General features: G+C 40.1%; 1 protein-coding gene across 1 annotated transcript in view; it reads left to right on the top strand.

The window, feature by feature from the left end:
• The window catches only part of Ubr3 (ubiquitin protein ligase E3 component n-recognin 3), a 135,854-nt gene that overhangs the window by 15,296 nt on the left and 101,211 nt on the right, over nt 1–19,347 (top strand). Inside the window, exons 3-7 of the mRNA XM_051167088.1 lie at nt 3,764–3,903; nt 7,910–8,068; nt 12,587–12,730; nt 13,268–13,317; nt 19,236–19,302. Of these exons, the coding sequence (XP_051023045.1) occupies nt 3,764–3,903; nt 7,910–8,068; nt 12,587–12,730; nt 13,268–13,317; nt 19,236–19,302 (560 nt within the window). The remainder of the gene's footprint in view (nt 1–3,763; nt 3,904–7,909; nt 8,069–12,586; nt 12,731–13,267; nt 13,318–19,235; nt 19,303–19,347) is intronic.

Genomic DNA, 19,347 nt, shown 5'->3' with positions numbered 1-19,347 from the left:
CCACGTTTGGTTCCCAGCTCATACATCTGACAATCGCAGTCCCCCACTCTGCCAACCACAGAGGGGCTGCACTAGGCCTTCTTACCCCCCCCCCCCCACATGCCTCATTTGGGATACACAGAAATTAAAACAAACAAACAAACAAACAAGCAAACAAACAAACATCTTTTAGGAAACAATCTGTAGAAGGTTAAAGGATAATGCACTAAGATTAGAAACAGGTTAAAGAAAGGGCACCCCTAATGCTGGAGCAATACGGTCAGTGTATTGCGTCCAAGGCTGGGATGGGACAGTGCACCATTCCGAGACTAAAACACAGGGCAGTATTTAAATAGCCTTTGGCTAGTTATGAATTGTAAACATTTTTCCTGTTTCATCATTGACAAGTGAATGTGTGTGGTAATATTTTTCCTGATCAGTTTTTATGTTTATTAATCACCAATGGCACCTAGATTTTGTTAAGCTTAAATTGTCTCTTTCTTTCCTTTCCTTTTTTTTCCTTCTTTCTTTTCCTCCTCCATTCTTCCTTTCCTCTGTCTTTCTCTCTTTATTTTGTTTTGTGACAGGAACTCACGGTGCTGCTCAGGCTGGCCTGGAACTGCTTGTGTAAACCAGGCCAATCTCAAATCCAGAGACCTGCCTGCCTCTGCTTCCCAAATACTGGCATTAAAAGCATATGCCCCTGGGCTGGAGAGGTGGCTCAGAGGTTGAGAGCACTGCCTGCTCTTCCAGAGGTCCTGAGTTCAGTTCCCAGCAACCCCGTGGTGGCTCACAGCCATCTATAGTGAGATCTGGTGCCCTCTTCTGCTTTGTAGGTGTGCATGAAAGCAGAGCATTGTATACATAATTAATAAATCTTAAAAAAAAAAAGAGTGTGTGCCCCCATGCCTCACCCAAATAATTTTTCTTTCTCTTCTTATGCTGTTTTTTCCTTTTATTGAAAATAGATTTTCTCCTCATATAAAAATATACCCTCGTCCTGGCCCCTTTCCTCTGCCCTCCCAGCGCCTCCTCAGCTCCTCTCCTCATTAGAAAACAGGCAGGCTTGTAAGGTACATTGGAATAGGGCAAAACAAACAGATGGAAAAGAGCCCAAGGAAAGGCCTAAGAATCAGATAAATGTAGAAGATACTCAGAATCCCATAAAAACATTAAGCTGGGAGCTAAAATATATATGCAAAACACTGTTGGGTAAAAGGAGAGAAGAAAAAATAAAAGAAAATAAATGAGATTAAAAAAAAAAAAAAAAAAAAAAAAAAAAAAAAAAAAAAGAGAGAGACAAGAATCCTCCAGAGATGCCACTGAGCTTGTTTTCTGTTGGTATCTGTTGCTGGGCCTGGGCATACCCTTAAGAGCACTTTGTTTCCCTAGTGAGACTACCTTGGTGGAAAATACATTTTTTATTTGCAACTGGGTATTGACTGGAGATAGCTTCTGGGTTAGGGATGGGTGCATATGTCCACTTCTTTCATCTCTAGGACGCCATCTGGCACAGACCCCTTGCAGGCCCTGTGCGTGCTGCCACAGGTTCTCTGAATTCATATGTGTGTCAATCCTGTTGATTTATGAGGCCTTGTTTTCTTGGTGCCCTCCATCCTTTCTGGCTTTGACACTTTTGTCCCCACCTCCCCAGGGTTCCCTGAGCTCTGGAGAGGGATATGTTGGAGCACACATAGATTAGTGCCTTGCTTAGCCAGGATCAGAAAAGCTTCTTCCTGTAGCAGCTGGGAAGAAACACAGAGGCCCAAAGCCAGACAATGAGCAGAGGGTGAGAGACCTGAGGACACTCAGCCCTGAATGGGATGCCTCCACCACATACCTTCTCTCTTTGTTTTGTTTTTGTTTTTGTTTTTTTTTGTTTTTAGAAACAGGGTTTCTCTGTGTAGCCTTGACTGTCCTGGGCTAGTTTTGTAAGCCAGGTTGGCCTCTACTCATCAAGATCCGCCTGCCTCTGCCTCCCGAGTGCTGGGATTAAAGAAGGCGTGTGCCACCACCGCCCAGCATTCCACCAAATAACTTCTTACATCGTTAAATATCCACCAACATGCAGTATGACCACAATGTCATTATCATACAGAATAAAATTCACTGTAGTGAATAAGTACATAGCTTTTTGTTTTGTTTTGTTTTTCTTTCTTTCTTTCTTTCTTTTTTTTTTTTTTTTTTTTGGTTTTTTGAGACAGGGTCTCTCTGTGTACCCTTGGCCATCCTGGACTCACTTTTTAGACCAGGCTGGCCTCGAACTCACAGCGATCCGCCTGCCTCTGCCTCCCGAGTGCTGGGATTAAAGGCATGCGCCACCACACCCGGCTTTTGTTTTGTTTTTCAAGGCAGGGTTTCTGTGAGTAACAGCCCTGGCTTTGTAGACCAGACTGGCCTCAAACTCAGCAAGATCCACGTGCCTCTGCCTCCCTAGGGCTGGGATTAAAGGCATGCACCACACACCCTGCTTGTATATAATTTTTTTTTTTTTTTTTACTGTGAGTGGAATATATTTTGTGTGTCATTTAAGATAGGGATGGAATTTATTTTCTGTGTGTAATATATCAATGTTGACCTAAAACAATTTGCCTTTCCTTGGGGCCGTAAATATGGCTCAGCAGTTAAGAGTTTACACTGTTTTTGCAAAGGATCCCAGTTTGGTTCTTAGCACCTACATCAGGTGCTCACAACCTACTGGAACGTAACCTTCAGGGGATCTGATTGATGCCTTTGGCTTCTGTGAACAACTGTACTCTGGTACACACACGCACGCACACACACGCACGCACACATGTACGCACACACATTTTTATTTTTTACTATATTGAGTTGTTACATGGTGTTTATTATATAGTAAATCCATAAATTTATATACCTGTATCCTGGACTCAGTTGTAGTCTGTTGATATTGTTAAATTACTACACACCGTGTTTTACAGATTAGCTTATTTTCATTAATCATTTATTCCAGATGTTAACCTTTTTCGTACATAAGCTTTTCAATTTGATAGAAATAATTTTGATTCCATTGATTTAATGATATTAACTTTAAGGAATTTAAATATCTGGGTTTTATGAAATAAAATCATTTTTTCTACCTAAGAGTGCTCTTTTGCTGTATTCAGATTATTAATGTTTTAGCTAAAATAGTTTTCGTACTCTCCTATTGTTTATTTTAAGCCATTTTTTATATATTTAATTAGTAATTTTGTATTTAGTAGCACAGTAGCTTATTGGTGACTATTTGGATTGTGAATATTTGTTTTTATTGCTTAAATATATTAGTCATTTCAAAAAAATAATGTTAAGATTAGCAAGAATATATAGACTTAAATGTATAAACTTTAAAAAATTTTTCAGTTGCTTATATTATTGATTAATTTATTGAGGTAGGAATGGAAGATATAAATGATTCAGATAACTCTCAAGTTGTACTTACAGGTTTGTAAAGAATAGAAATAATAAAGTGGCAGTGAGAGTAACAGTGCAGTCAAACATGTAAATCCTATGGTGATTTTCTTTTTGTGTTCTATTTGGGACATGGCTGGGATATTCTTGTCGTAGAAAAAGTCTTTTTGGGTACCATTTCTAATTTAAAGGCCTACTAAAGCTGTATTCTTTTAACTTGATGACTTAAAAATCATAAAGATGTATTCAACTGGCTTTAGTATTTGCCTGTATTTTCTTTGTTAATATTGTAAATAGAAGTAATACATCTTGCCTGGTTAGATAATTGCTATTTTTCCTTTCGTCTTAGTTTTTTCCCCTTCTGCTATTACAGGTTTTGCAGAAGACATCAGATTAAATCAAGTTCGAATATTCCCTGTGTTCCCAAAGACTTACTGATGATGTCTGAATTTGTTCTTCCAAGATTTATTTTTTGTCTTATTCAGTACTTAAGAGAAGGCTATAATGAACCAGGTATGGTTTAATATGTTCATCGTAATGCTCTTATTAGACCACAGAATTTTAGCATTAATGATAAAGAAAACTTTAAAGGTATCACTCAAAATTTTATATTTTTGACTATGTGTATCTGTAAGTGTGGTCTGTGTGTGTGTTTGTGCATGTGAATGGAGGTGCCTAGGGAGGCCAGCTGTGAGCCTTCAGCTGTGGGTGCTGAGAACCGAACTCAGGTCATTTGTAAGAGCAGTGAATGCTTCTAACCACTGAGCCATCTCTCCAGGCCAACATACCACTTGTTTTTGCTTAACATAAAATATTAAAGATAGAGCACTGCTGGCTCTTCCAAAGGTCCTGAGTTCAATTCCCAGCAACCATATGGTGATTCATAGCCATCTATAATGAGATCCTGTTCCCTCTTCCTGCCTGTACACATACATGCAGGCAGAACACTATAAACAGAATAAATTTAAAAAATCTTCTATTAAAAAAGATAGTATACAAAATTATGGGCTTCATGATGGCATTTTTATACTTACAGCTCATTTTAACTTATGCCTTTCTGCGTCTTATGCTTCCTTGCTTAACATTTTTAAAGTAATGACTATGAAATACAGAAAAATAAATGATATATGTAACTTTATAGATACCTTATAGGAGGCATGGTTTGGTGCCTTTTCCCTCTAAAGAAAAAGTGATTTGCAATTATATTATGATTGGGCAAAAAGCAGTTGATAAATGTTTTAATTTAACAGGTTTTAGATGATAAGTTGCCGTTGTTTTCCTCCTCCAGATATTTTATATAACAGCTTATGATAGACTTAAATTGTTTGCTTCCACATCATTGCATCACTACTACGTGTGCATTGTTAGTACTAAAAAAGAGGAAAACTACTCAAATTACAGTTACTCTTTTAAGATTGTTGTCATAATCTTGAGTAATGTGCTTGAGACATATTTAGAATTCTTTGTCAGAGAAGGGCTTGGTAGTGCACACCTTTAATCCTAGCACTTGGGAGGCAGAGGCAGGCAGATCGCTGTGAGTGTGGCCAGCCTGGTCTACAAAGTGAGTCCAGGACAGCCAGGACTGCAAGAGAAACCCTGTGAGGTTGCTTTGAGAGATGTGGAAAGTCAGATCTTCCAGTATATTCCCAGCACAGATGACTTCTTTTACTACTTATTAGCCAGAGATGGCTAATTTCAATTTAGAACCCAAATTTAATTTAAAATAATATCTCCATTGATAACCTATTTATTGCAGATACCTGTAAACCAAAATAACCTGTAACAGTTGTTTTGGACATTTTATGTAAAATTAAAACTATCAATATTTTAAAAAAAATTCTTTGTCAGACATTATGAATTAGTGACGGCAGTAGTATGGAGTACATTTGTTACCTTTTTATAATATCTTTTCCCTTTCTAAGGATAGTGGCATTTTTGTGCCAACAATCACCTTTATTTTCATATGTTTTAAATGATTTCACTTATAAATCTTTAGTTTGAAACCAGAATATGACATATGTTTTTATCTTCTAACCCCATTTTGAAATTGTGAATGAATCACTTTAGGTTATTTAGAATATTAAATTATTAGATCATTAAAACATTAGGTCATTAGAATTTAGAACTTTTTTTGGTGAGAATCTTAAAATTTATAATTTTTATAATTTACAATTTTCCATCTGTAGTATTCAGTGGTTAAAAAGGTAGGAGGCATGACTACAGTGCATAGCTGTGATAGCTATATGCTACCGCTAGCTAGTTTAATTAATTATTTAGAGATTGGGTCCCAGTATGTAGTTCTGGCTGACCTGGAACTCTCTATGTAGCCTAGGCTGGGCTTAAACTCATAGAGATTGACTGCCTCTGACTTCTGTTTGTTTATTTGTTTTTATTTTTAATCTGTAAACATAAAGAAAGTAATGGAAGCATTTTTGTCTAAGGATGAATTTCATGAATGCACACTCATTAAATTTTCTTCTGTTGCTCATCAGTGATTTCTGAGTTGGGCAAACGATAAAAAAAAAAAAAAAAAAAAAAAAAAAAAGAAAGAAAATAAAACCTTTATAAACAAAACTCAAAAACTGTTTGGGACCCCACTATAGATTTGAGGTCATGGAAGCTCGAAAGTCTTGTGAGTTCACAGTTGCTTTGGGTTCTTTCTCTCATTTTACCTTAAAATTTCTAGCCTATTATTAGCTGTTGTCAGAGCCCCTGGAAACTAAGGCAAACATCAGTTATCATCTTCTGTGTTACTGTGGGAGTCACTGGGGAGAGTGTGCACAGGCAGAGCTCTCAGCACTTGCTTCCAGCTGGGAATGTGAAGTTTTGCAGCTGAGTCGTGGTCCCTTGCCTAAGCTCCCTCATGTGTATTCTCCTTTAGCCAGGAATGCCCGAACTTTAAAGTTTTGTGTATTTACATATTTTGGACTTTAGGGCAGTGGTTCTCAACCTTGGGGAGGGGAGCCGACTAACACTATCACAGGGGCACATCACACACCAGATATCTTGCATATCAGATATTTACATTATAACTCATAACAGTAGCAAAGTTAGTTATTAAGTAGCAATGAAACAATTTTATGGTTGTGGGTTACCACAATTTGAGAAATTGTATTAAAGGATCACAGCACTAGGAAGGTTGAGAACCACAGTTTAGGGTCTTGTTTGTTTGTTTGTTATTTAGGTTTTTGAGATAAGGTTTCTCCCTATAGCCCTGGCTGTCCTATACTTTCTTTGGAGACCAGGCTGGCCTCAAATTCACAAAGACCCATCTGCCTCTGCCTCCCTAGTGCTGAGATTAAAGGCCACCACACCTGGTGCTCTTGGGTCTTTAAAACATCTTTTTCTCATTTACTGGTCAAGGAGTTTTTTGTTTTTTGTTTTTGTTTTAAAATCATTTCTATTTCCCTTCCTCCTTGAGTGAGTCTCCCCACCTCCTCTCCCCAGCACTCTTTTTTTTTTTTTCTTGTTGTTGTTGTTGATTTTGGTTTTTCAAGACAGGATTTCTCTGTGTAGCCTTGGCTGTCCTAGACTCCCTTTGTAGATCAGGCTGGCCTTGAACTCAGAGAGTCCGCCTGCCTCTGCCTCCTGAGTGCTGGCATTAAAGGTGTGTGCCACCATGCCCAGTTTCTCCAGCACTCTTCTTGAGAGGGCCAAGGACCCTTGTGTGTTTCTGGGCATTGAAGCCAGGTTTAAGAGACAAGCATTACCACCTTGCTATCTTGCCAGCCCCACAAGTTAAATTCTTACTATGGCACTAATTAATATTGACTTAATACTGACTCTTTTTAAAAAATATTTATTTATTTATTATGTGTACAGTGCTCTGCCTACATGTCAGAAGAGGGCATCATATCACATTATAGATGGTTGTGAGCCACCATGTGGTTTCTGGGAATTGAACTCAGGACCTTTGGAAGAGCAGCCAGTCCTCTTAACCTCTGAGCCATCTCTCCAGCCCTTAATACTGACTCTTTTGGCTATAAAATATTATTGAAACCACTAAAATTTTTATAATTTTATGTGTATTGGTGTGAGGGTGTCAGATCCTCTGGAATTGGAGTTACAGATACTTGTGAATTGCCATGTGGGTGCTAGGAATTGAACCCTGGTCCTCTGGAAGAATAGCTAGTGCTCTTAACCTGTGGGCCATCTCTCAAGCCCAAAACCACTAAAATTTTAAAAGAGTAAAGTGTTACTGTTTTGAAAAGAAATTTTTTTTTGTTTTTTTAGTTTTTTGAGGCAGGGTTTCTTTATGTAGCCTTGACTGTCCTGGGCTCTTGTTTGTTTTTTGAAACAGAATTTATCTCTATAACAGAGCCCTGGCTGTCCTGGACTCCCTTTATAGACCAGGCTGGCCTCGAACTCACAGAGATCCGCCTGCCTGTGCCTCCCAGGGATTAAAGGCGTGCACCACTACAACTTGAACATAATATTTTGTTATCTTTAATTATATAATTATGTGTTTATATATGTATCTATATATGTGTGTATATAAATTTATTTTCGTTCTTTTTAGCAGCTGATGTACCATCAGAAAAAGATCTTAACAAAGTTCTTCAGCTTTTGGAGCCTCAAATTTCATTTTTAGAAGATCTGACTAAAATGGGTGGAGCAATGAGGTCTGTTCTAACTCAGGTGTTAACAAATCAACAAAACTACAAAGATCTGACTTCTGGTAAGTGAAACGTCAGAAGACATTTACAGTTTACTTACATCATTGTAATAAAAAACAGCATCTTTTGTTTGTTTTGTTATTTGGAGACAGGGTTTCTGTGTAGCCCTGGCTGTCCTCAAACTCAGAGATCTGCCTGCCTGCCTTCTGGAGTACTGAGATGATCTGTGTAGGCCACCAGTGCCCACTAAAATAATAACAAAATAAAAGAAAAATAAAATATTAGGCTTACTTCTCTAGTTGACGATTTGTACAAAGAATGTAATGTTCTTGCCAGTCCCAAAGCAGCCTTCAGAAAAGCCATATCTGTCCCTGTAAAGAGTAAAAAGAAAATTTCTTTTCATGTTGTGTATTTCTTAGTGGAGAAGATTAAATAGATATGATTAAGTAGCAGTTTTCCAAGTTCCAAAATTTCTATTTCAAACTACTTCTTCAAAAAGAGTACGAATAATTCATGCACAAAGGTAGTTGACTTGCTTTGTAGACCAGGCTGGCATCGAACTCACAGTGATGCTCCTGCCTCTGCCTCCCGAGTGGTGCATAGAAGACAGAGTGTGAGGTAGTTAGTCTCAAAATAGAGGTTTTAGCAAGGCATGGTGTTGGCTCTGTTTCTTAACAATTAAACTTTATTATACAACCCAACTAGCTTACATAAGAAGGAAAAATGGTTAAAGGGACAAAAGAGTGAACCTTCCGGTATCCATTCCACGGGATGGGTCCTTAGGTGTCTCTCTGGCCCGCTGGCTGGTCCAGCTTGTTTGCTGCTCCACACCACTCAAGCCCGGTCAGAACCTGTTGTTCTCTTCTTCCCACCTGCCTGAGTCATGTGGGAAGGGCGGTCTCCTTCTCCGGTTGAGGGTCAATTAGAAAAACAATAGTCCAGGTGGAGTTCCCAAGTCTGTTTTTTGAATTCCAGGCCCAGGATGGCTCCACTCAGTCTGTCACAAGGTATTTATGGGGCACCCCAAGGGTTAAAGCCCGCCAAGACTGCTTCCACCTGTGACAAAGCTTAATCTTTCCCACAGCATGGTGGTGTACGCCTTTAATCCTAGCACTTAGGAGGCAGAGGCAGAGGGAGGGGCAGAGGCAGACGCAGATGGATCTCCATGAGTTCGAGGCCAGCCTGGTCTACAAAGGAGTCCAGGATAACCAGGGCTATTATGCAGAGAAACCCTGTCTCGAAAAAGCGGGGGAGGGAGTAGAGGTGTTTTCAGCAAATTGAATTTTCCAAAGATCTGCTCTGTACAGAATGTTGTTATAGTTATATTTATAAAATAAAATATTTGTTTCTCAATTTCTCTTTTAACCCAGATATCACACAAATAATTGAGACTTATATATTTGTTTACTAATAAGCTTTACAACACAGTAAGTGAACAGTTATTACTCTATTCTTAACCCTCTAAACTAACCTGGCTTCCTTCCAGTAAGCATCCCAGAGATACTTGTCCTTTGTAGCTTTTTTCTTGTTCCAGCCTTTTCTCTCCTTCTGGTCCCTCTTGGACACCTGCCCATGACTGAATTTCCTGCCTCCTCTTCTAACTCTTCCTCCCCTGGCTGGCAGGAAGTTTAGCCCTGTTCTCTCCCCTACTTAGCGATTGGCTGTAAGCTGCTTTATTGGCGTACCAGGGGACAATTCAGGGTCAGTGTTTATAGAACGTTGAGACAGGAGATTCTCAGAACAAGAATTGCAACCAGATATGGGAAGAACAGAAATCAGCATTTGAATTACACAAAAAGCTTATGTCTACAAAATATAAAGCACAGCCTTTGTGATTGTTTTTTTCTTTTTTATTGGTTCACAGTATTCAGCTTGTGCTTGGATTGTCTTCTAGAACAAAATTTAGTATTTTGAGGATTGAGAATCTTTTATATTGTATTATTAGAATACCTAGTACATAGTAAAAACTAGTGGACGTGCCAGGAAGTAAGAAACTGTATGTTAGAGACAAGAGGTGAAAAAAAGCCCCTGGGGATTGACAAAGATGAAGGGGTAGACGCTGCATTTAACAGATAAGGACATTAAAACAGTTTTTCATTTGTCCAGAGAATTAAAGCAAAATGTGTCTAAAGAATTAATGGAACTTTTACTTTGTCTCTTTCACTCTCTCTGTCCCCCTGGGGTGCCTCCGCCTCTCTCTCCCATGATCTTACAATAAATCTTAAACCATAGCCGGGCGTGGTGGCGCACGCCTTTAATCCCAGCACTCGGGAGGCAGAGGCAGGCGGATTGCTGTGAGTTCAAGGCCAGCCTGGTCTACAAAGTGAGTCCAGGATGGCCAAGGCTACACAGAGAAACCCTGTCTCGAAAAAACCAAAAAAAAAAAAAAAAAATCTTAAACCATGCGACACCACTGCCTGGCGAATGTTCGCTCTTGCCTGGCATGGTGGTGCGAGCCTTTAATCCCCGCAGTTGGGAGGCAGAGGCAGGTGGATTGAGGCAGTGAGTTCGAGGCCAGCCTGGTCTAAAAAGTGAGTCCAGCCAGCCTGCACCACCTTCCTAAACAGTGCAACCAACTGGGGACCAAGTATTCAAATACTTGAGCCTACCAGGAGGACAGTTTTTGTTCAAACCGCTACATCATGCAAATGTTTTAGTCTCATGAGTAAGCTGGCCTGAACCTCTTTTGGCCAACAATTAATTGGAAAGAGAAAGAAAGGCAGCTCACGCAGTGCTCTCGGGGAATGATGATGGTGGCTTGGGTTTGAGGTTGGTGATGAAATTGGAGATGAGTGGGATTGGGGTGTGTGATGTGAAATTCACAAAGAATCAATAAAACGTTTAAAAGGGAAGGCAAGAATTATGCCTGGACACCTGTTATTTTCTTAAACTAGAAATGATTCTTTCTTTCTTTTTTTTTAATTGGTTTTTCGAGACAAAGTTTCTCTGTGTAGCCTTGGCTGTCCTAGGCTAACTTTGTAGACCAGGCTGGCCTGGAACTTAGAGTGATCCGCCTGCCTCTGCCTCCTGAGTGCTTAGATTTAAAGGCATGCGCCACCACTCCGGGCTCTGTTTGTTTTCTTAAAAACAACGGCAGATTGAAAACTGAAACAAACAACAGCAACTACAGCAAACCCCTGTGATTGTGCTGTGTGGGTGGTGTTGTTGTTGATGTACCAGAGGAGGAAAGTTCAGCCCACTGCAAATTTCTGTGAGACAACGCAATCAGCAGTGTTCAGGGCCTAATCAAGACACATACTACCCAGGAATTGGCAAATGCCATGGAGATTGGGCTTTCATGTAGGGAATAAGGGGGAATGAATAGCCAGGGAGTGGTGGTGGCGCACGCCTTTAATCCAGCACTCAGGAGGCAGAGGCAGGCGGATCTCTGAGAGTTTGAGACCAGCCTGGTCTACAATGCAAGTCCAGGACAGCCAAGACTACACGGAGAAACCCTGTCTGGAAAACCAAAACCAGAGAGAGAGAGAGAGAGAGAGAGAGAGAGAGAGAGAGAGAAATAAGAGTAACCTTTTCTTTAAAGAACTCTAAATTGCTATCCTTTTCTTTTGCTGTTTTTCCAACTCCATAATATATTAAAAAACAAAACAAAAAAATAGCAATAATGAGTTAACTGAAATGCTTGAATAGAAGGTCTAAGATGAATTGTGGAACTTGAGTGTTACCGTAATTGTAGAGATCTTGTCTTAGAAGATACTTCAATATAAATTATACTTTGTATGTGTGGGTTGTTGTTGTTTTGTTTTTGTTTTTGTTTTGGCAGAGTCTAGTTCAAGCTATCTGGGAACTCTGTGTAGACCAGGCTGGCCTCAAACTCACAGAGATCCATTTGTCTCTGCTTCCCAAGGGCTGAAATAAAAGGCATGTGCCACTATCCCCAGTTATAAATTATACTTTAAAAAAAAATTTTTTTTTTTCTTCTTGAGACAGGTCTCTCTGTGTAGCCTTGACTGTCCTGGACTTGCTTTTTTGACCAGGCTGGCCTTGAACTCACAGCTATCTGCCTGCTTTTGTCTTCCCCAGTGCTGGGATTAAAGGTGTGCGCTACCACCACGCCCAGCGCTTTTAAATTCTTAAATGTGATAAGTTGAGTGGAAAAACAAGAGTCAATTGGGATTTCATTTGTGGTATTTGAAGGTTTCTCCTGAAGCCTCAGCTCCTGTGGAAAGCCTTTTTGAGCACTCTTGTTTGGCTAAGTCTTGGGTATAGAGCGCACAGATGGTCGGATCACATCAGGGAGTCTGCTTAGTAATTGTCACAGCGTTTTCTCTTGCCTTTCTTTACCACTGACTTCCAGGTTTCTGGAAGGTTGAAATCATGCCTTATCTATAAACTCGTCATGTATTTCAGATGCTTACAGACTTCATTCCTGTTATAAATTGCTGCTCAGTCTGGGATTGTCAATACCAAGTATAATTACAAAGATAATATCTGAAGTGAATTTTATGTTTATTGTAGTTTCCTCTTCTTAGAGTATTGCTTGTTTGTATTAGCCAGATGACTGTATTTAGATTTTGAATGGAATATTTTCTTCTGGTTTAAAACTTTGTTTTAAATATTAGGTCTTGGAGAAAATGCTTGTGCAAAGAAAAGCCATGAGAAGTACCTTGTAGCTTTGAAGAGCTCTGGACTCACATACCCTGAGGATAAGCTTGTGTGTGGGATGCAGGAGCCGTCTGCTGGCACTCGCCCTCTGCCGGTTCAAGGTCTGTCTAAACGGTTAATTTGAGCCATAGTGACTTCATTGTATTAAACAGCCCCTCACCTTTCCTCATAATTGAAAAAAATAAATGTGAACTTCCATAGTGTCATGTCGTCCTTCATATTAGAATAAAGAAAGGATAGACTGACCTTCTCCACAGAGGAAAAGGGTGGCGGTGCTGGACAGTGAGGAAGACTACTTTCCTAAATACAGGCGGTTCAGTTTTAGAGTTGTGGTTGTGACTCTATGAGAAGTGGCAGCTGCTATTCAGAGTTCATCACTCGATGACCTAGTAATCATGGCTTAACTCTAAAAAGTAAGCTCCTTCTGAAACAGTGTGTAATGACTAAATTTAGGCTTTCCCTGGGACTTTTCTATTAAAATATCAGACTATTAGATAACATTTTTAAAGGTAAAGTTGAACTTTGCCAGAGTCACTTTTAGAATGAGGTGTCTTAATGTTGTGGTATTTGTGTGTCTCAGTTTTAAAGTACATGAGCATATGACAGTGTGACGAACACCCTCTTCCCTTCTGTTGAAGGTTTGGCAGGTGCTACTGGAACACTGGGACAAGTAGATTCTTCAGATGAGGTGAGATTTAAAATTTAAAGCTTAAAAAAAATAAAACCATAAATGTTTAGAGCTATAAAGATTGATGGTTTGGGGGTGGGAGCTGACTCCTTGGCAAAGTGTTTGCTGTGTGAGCATGAAGGCTTGCAATCCCAGCACTTGGGAGCCATAGGCAGTTGGATCACTGTGAGTTTGAAGCCAGCCTGGTTTTCAAAGAGAGTCCTGGACAGCCATGGTTACACAGAGAAATCCTGATTTGGAAAAACCAAAGACCCCCCCCCCCAAAAAAAAAAAAAAAAAAAAGCCAAATGTGAGTTCACATTTGTAACCGTAGTGCTAGGAGTTGGAGATAGGCAGGTTTGGGTGGGAAGGGTGGTTCACTGGGAAACCAAACTAAGCAAAAGGGAGACAGCATCTCTGTCAAAAAGTCCAGTAGAGAATAAACAGAGGGAGGCAGCCAATGTTGATTCTGACCTCTGCAAGTACAGACAGAAGCACTCACTTGCACATATATGCACACTCAAAATTGACATAAAATCAGTGCAGAATTTATGGGGAAAAAAGGTTTATGGTTGTTATCTAGTGTAAGTTTCTTATGCAGTTAATCCGCACACTGAAGCTCAAGAGTAGCTTCTAGGATGTCTAAGCCACAGTTACTTAGTGACAGGACAAGGACTACAATAGGCTGTTGCTTCTTTTCATATAGTTCAGTAGCCTGAGAAGGTGGTCGTCACACTAATCCTAGCACATAGGAGGCAGAGCAAAAACACCCTTGTGTTGGCTTCTTCCTATCATCCCATCACTTAATAAGTGGAGGCAGGAGGATCAGTTTAGAGTCATCCTCAGCTCCATCTCAAGTGTGAGACCAGCTTGGGATATGAAGGTGAGGCCAGTCAGGGTCACCTGTGATCTTTGTCTCAGACAGCAACAAGACAAGACAAGGCAATTGAAGGCATCACTTAGGAATAGATTGCGTGTCCAGCATTTGGAAGGCTCCAAGTTCTGTCTTTAGTACCAGTAACCACGGGCTTTGTCAAAGAACCGTCACTCATGCATATGCCATTATACTTCTGCATACTTTCCCTCTTTCCGCCTACCAGCTCTTGTCTCCTCTCTCCCTTATTGTTGACGATTCTACTTTATTTTTCTGAATTGAATTTGATTTTTGGACAAGTTAGAAAACCAGCTTTTGAAAGAAGTGCTTTTTCCTTTGATGAGAAAAGAAGTTACTTATTTTGGCTGGGTTTAAATAAACTCTTAGAATTCTAGTTGCAGCAACATAGTATCTTCTAGTTGGATGCCAGAATAACATGCTTTGAGAGAGAAGTTACCTCTTCAGGGATACCAGAGTGTTTGAATTATGGCTTTTTGTTCACTGTTTCCTGACTCTCCTTTGAGGACTTTTGTATTCATTCCACTTAGAGTCTGTGTTTCATCAACTTCTGTAATTTTTTTTTTTTCCACTTGCTTCAGAACTAGTTTGGTTTAACTGTTAGAGAATTTCTGAAATTCATGATGAGTTTTGAGCAAATTCATCTCCTTCTCTCCTCTGCAATTCTTTCCCTATTTCACCATTTCCTCCTAAATTTATGTGTGTCCCCTTTATCATCTTCTCCCCCGCTCCTCAGTCTCTTTCTGTCTCTGTCTCTCTCCCACTGGGTCCACTCAGTGCTACTTGTGTGTGCCCGGGTGAAAGGTATCTACTGGACATATATGTGGTAGTCTCTCTGGGGCTGCATCCCTGAAGAGCAATGGATCTCCTTTCTCCAGCAGCCATCCTGCCAGTAGCTCCTCAGGGTGGACTTTAAAGGGCCCCTCCCCTGTAAATCCTGGGGTTTTAGCTGGCTTAATCTTGTGTAGGTCTTGTCCATGCAGCCACAGCCACTTGGAGCTCATGTGTGCAACAGTACTGTCATGTCTGGCAAATACTGTTGCATTGCAGACGTCCACTGCCTCTGGATCTTTCAATCTTTCCACCTTCTCTTTCACTATGATCCCTCAACCTTAGTGAATGTGTGTAAGCAACGTTTCTGTTCCATTTAGAGCTAAGAGCTGAGCACTCTATAATCTTTTATTCTCTGCATGTTTGACAATTGGGTGTCTCTAAATTAATCATCATAAGAAGCTTCTCTGACTCAGGGAATAGGAGGCAGGTGGATCACTGTGAGTTCGAGGCCAACATGGTCTGCAATGCAAGCAAGTTCAGGATAGCAAAGGCTATACAGAGAAACGCTGTATCGAAAAACCAAAAGAAAAAAGAAAAAGTAGCTGCTCTGGCAGTTGCTAGATGGACTAATCTTTAGGTATAAATGTAAGAGTTTAAGGTGGAGTGAATAGTTCTCTTCTAGGTCAATAATCTAGCTCAATATGAGTTCCATGTTGTGGAGCCGGCTTTAACTCCATTTGGAAAGTGGTTGGTTATTCCAATAACAGTTGTGTATCTATTAGACTAACAAGCATATCTTGCCAGCCCAGTTACTGATTTCTGTAGCTCTCCCAATTCAGAGCTGTGTAAAATAATTGAGTTTTTTTTTTCCCCTAGTAGGATCCATAGCACTTTCTAGTACTATGACATTTTAGTTACTCAGTAATAAACTATGCAAACCTATCTTTGTATTTTTTTCCACATTGGTGGTATAATATTCTAAAGTAATGGGGAAAACTACATATTGTCCAATCATGTTCTTGATTTCTAATTATGATTCTAAGAGTCAGTGCTTCTATTTCTTTTTCTTGTTTTGCAAGTATATAAATAGTTCTTTAACATATAGAATTGCTGAGTTATAGGATATGTATGTATATTTTAATAGATTATATTTATTATTTTAGTGATTATTTGAGGGAAGTTCCTTTTGAAGAAAATGGTTTTTGTTTTTGGTTTTCAAGACAGAGTTCTCTGTGTAGCTTTGGCTGTCCTGGAACTCACTCTCTAGACTGAAGTCACAGTGATCTACTTGCCTCTGCCTTCAGAGTGCTGGGATTAAAGGTGTGTGCCACCACTACTCATGATAATTTTTATATAAAATTTTCATGTAAAATGATATTCAGTCAGGTATGGGGAGGCAGAGGTAGGTGAATCTCTGTGAGTTCGAGGCCAGCCTGGTCTACAAACCCAAGTCCAGAACAGCCAGGGCCACACAGAGAAACCCTTTCTTGGGGGAAAAAATATTCATTTGTATTTTAGTGATACATATCAATACATACTTACACACACCCATTGTCTTTGTTTTGCAAATATAAATTTATTTTTGAAATACTGACTTAGAAGTAGGAAAGTCATGTGATAAAGCAAAAGAGAAATGAGAAAGAGGAGGAGACAATTCAAGATTATAAAAATTATGAATGTTCCAGGGATCTGAGAGTTCATTGGATGAAATTGAATTCCCAAGAATTAACTCAGGGTAATGAATATCACCACATAGTCAGTGGTGGAGTTGAAATTAGATACAGAGTCTTGTCTGCTTGATTTGGTAATCTTACTATAAAGTAGACAGGCCACTGCTCATTTCTACTGCTGTTGTAGAATCTATTGTTGCTGTAAGGGTAGTTGTTTTTGCCATGGGAGGAAATTTGTCTGAAAATCTTACGGCTTAAAAATCACCATTTTAATTTGCTTGTGTTTATGATTTAGGAATTTGGGACTGGCAGCTGGATAGTTTTGTCTTGGTCCTATGTTGTCCTTTCTCTTGTGTTTAGAATAGAACCCAAACCTTTCCCATGCTGTGCAAGTACTCTACTGTTGAATTATGCACTACACCTATGTTTTCTTTTTGAATGACCTTTTCCCCTAATCTACTTCTCCTTTAAGGCTACAAATACAGGAAATGTATAGACCTTCGTAACACCCCGATTGTCACAGGTGTTGATCATGGATATCCTTTTTTTTTTTTTTTTTTTTTTTTTTTTTTTTTGGTTTTTCGAGACAGGGTTTCTCTGTGTAGCCTTGGCCATCCTGGACTCACTTTGTAGACCAGGCTGGCCTCGAACTCACAGCGATCCGCCCGCCTCTGCCTCCCGAGTGCTGGGATTAAAGGCGTGCGCCACCACGCCCGGCGGATATCCTTTTTATAGGAAATTTATAGCTGAAAACCATGAAGTGCTTCTAACAAGGTGTCAGTTCAGTTTAGAAGCTCTTGGTTCCTTTGTAGTATTCCTTGGATTCCCTTGCTTAGCGATAGTAAATCATAATCTTCAGTTAGGAAAAAAAATCCCTTAGTTCTGCAATGAAGGTAGTAGGAACCTTTCCAGCTGTGTTTTAAGAAAATTGGAAACAACTACCTGTACTCAGGCTCCCTTCCCCAAGGGCACACCTGCAGTTTTTCTTTGCCTTTTTAAATTTTTAAATTTTCTTCCCTTCCCTTCCCTTCCCTTCCCTTCCCTTCCCTTCCCTTCCCTTCCCTTCCCTTCCCTTCCCTTCCCTTCCCTTCCCTTCCCTTCCCTTCCCTCCCCTCCCCTCCCCTCCCCTCCCCTCCCCTCCCCTCCCCTCCCCTCCCCTCCCCTCCCCTCCCCTCCCCTCCCCTCCCCTCCCCTCCCCTTCTCCCCTCCTCCCCTCCCCTCCCCTTCTCCCCTCCCCTCCCCTTCTCCCCTCCCCTCCCCCCTTCCCTCCCCTCCCCTCCCCCCTCCCCTTCCCCTTCCCTCCCCTCCCCTTCCCTTCCCTTTATCCTTGGCTGTCTTTGACTCACTTTGTAGACCAGGCCAGACCTGGGCTCAAACTCACAGCAGTATGTCTGCCTCTGTCTTCCCTTCCCTTCCTTTTCTTTTTTGGTCTGGTTTTCACAGAGCTCTGGCCTCTGTTGCTCTATTTTGGACAATGGGTTCTGTAGTGCCTGTATTCTTGGATGTTTTTCCAAAGCATATTATTATATTTACAATGTCAGTTCCAGCTTCTAATATGTTAAGTATATTTTTCAGAATTTGATCCCTCCCTTTTTGTATGGGTGGTATGCGTATGTCCTGATTTGCTTTCTGTTCCTTTGATAAATACAATGACCACCAAACCAGGGGAGGAAATTGTTTATTTGGCTAACACATTCTGATCACAGTCAATCATTTGGGAAGCTAGAAAAGGAACTTAAGCAGGAACTGGAGGCAGGAACTGAAGCAGGAGTGTTGCTTCCTGGTTTTGCTCCATGTGAGTTACTTAGCTACTGTTTGGATACAATGCAGGACTACCTGCCCAGGTATGGTGCTGTCCACAGTGGGCTAGGCCCTCACACATTAGTCATTAATTAAGAAAATACTGCAGAGGAGTTGCCCAAAGGCCAGTCTGATGGAGGCATTTCTTCAATTGATATTCTTTCCTAGATGACTGTAACTTGTGTCAAGTTGGCAAAACAAACTAGTAGTGTGTGTGTGTGTGTGTGTGTGTGTGTGTGTGTGTGTGTGGTGTGCCGTGCCAGGGCATGTTTGTGGAGGTCAGAGGACAAATGACCAGAATAGGCTCTCTCCTTCTATCATGAGAGTTGTGGAGATCACACTTCAAGGTGGAAGTGGAAAGTCTTGGTGGAAAGTGACTCTGGCAACTGAGCCATTTCTGGCCCCTAATTTGAATTCTTTGAGCTCATTTTATTTCGTACTCTATGAAATCTTTCATTCATTTATTTTGGTCCTCTCCCTTTTCTTCCTATGGTAAATGAATCAGATTTCTTTAGCTTCCTTGTTCCTTAAGGTTATTTGTGTAAGGTTAGGAAAGCTTTTATTTTAGCATTTTTGGGATGCTTAAGAGTTTTTCCTATAGGTACAGATTATAGATGGTTATATTTTATAGTAAGGATATCTTACTATGAATTTTAATAAAATTACATTAAAACATTTGTAGTGGACACATAGAAGTGAATTATGTTGGACAGTAGTATGTAAGAATATATGTTACAGTTATATAAAACATACATATTTTTGAGAATGGGTATGATTGATAATGTTGATTTTGTTTTCTTCAGGAGGACCAGGATGGGGGTCAAGGCTTGGGAAAGAGAAAGAGGGTAAAGCTAAGCAGTGGCACCAAAGGTAATTATAGTTTGCCTTTTTTCTTTTCTTTTTTCTTTTTTTTTC

This window comes from Acomys russatus, chromosome 24 (assembly GCF_903995435.1).
Source record: "Acomys russatus chromosome 24, mAcoRus1.1, whole genome shotgun sequence".
In the NCBI taxonomy this organism is placed as follows: domain Eukaryota; kingdom Metazoa; phylum Chordata; class Mammalia; order Rodentia; family Muridae; genus Acomys; species Acomys russatus.
The sequence above is the reverse complement of the archived record's forward strand: the minus strand, read 5'-3'. Positions and strand labels throughout refer to the sequence as shown.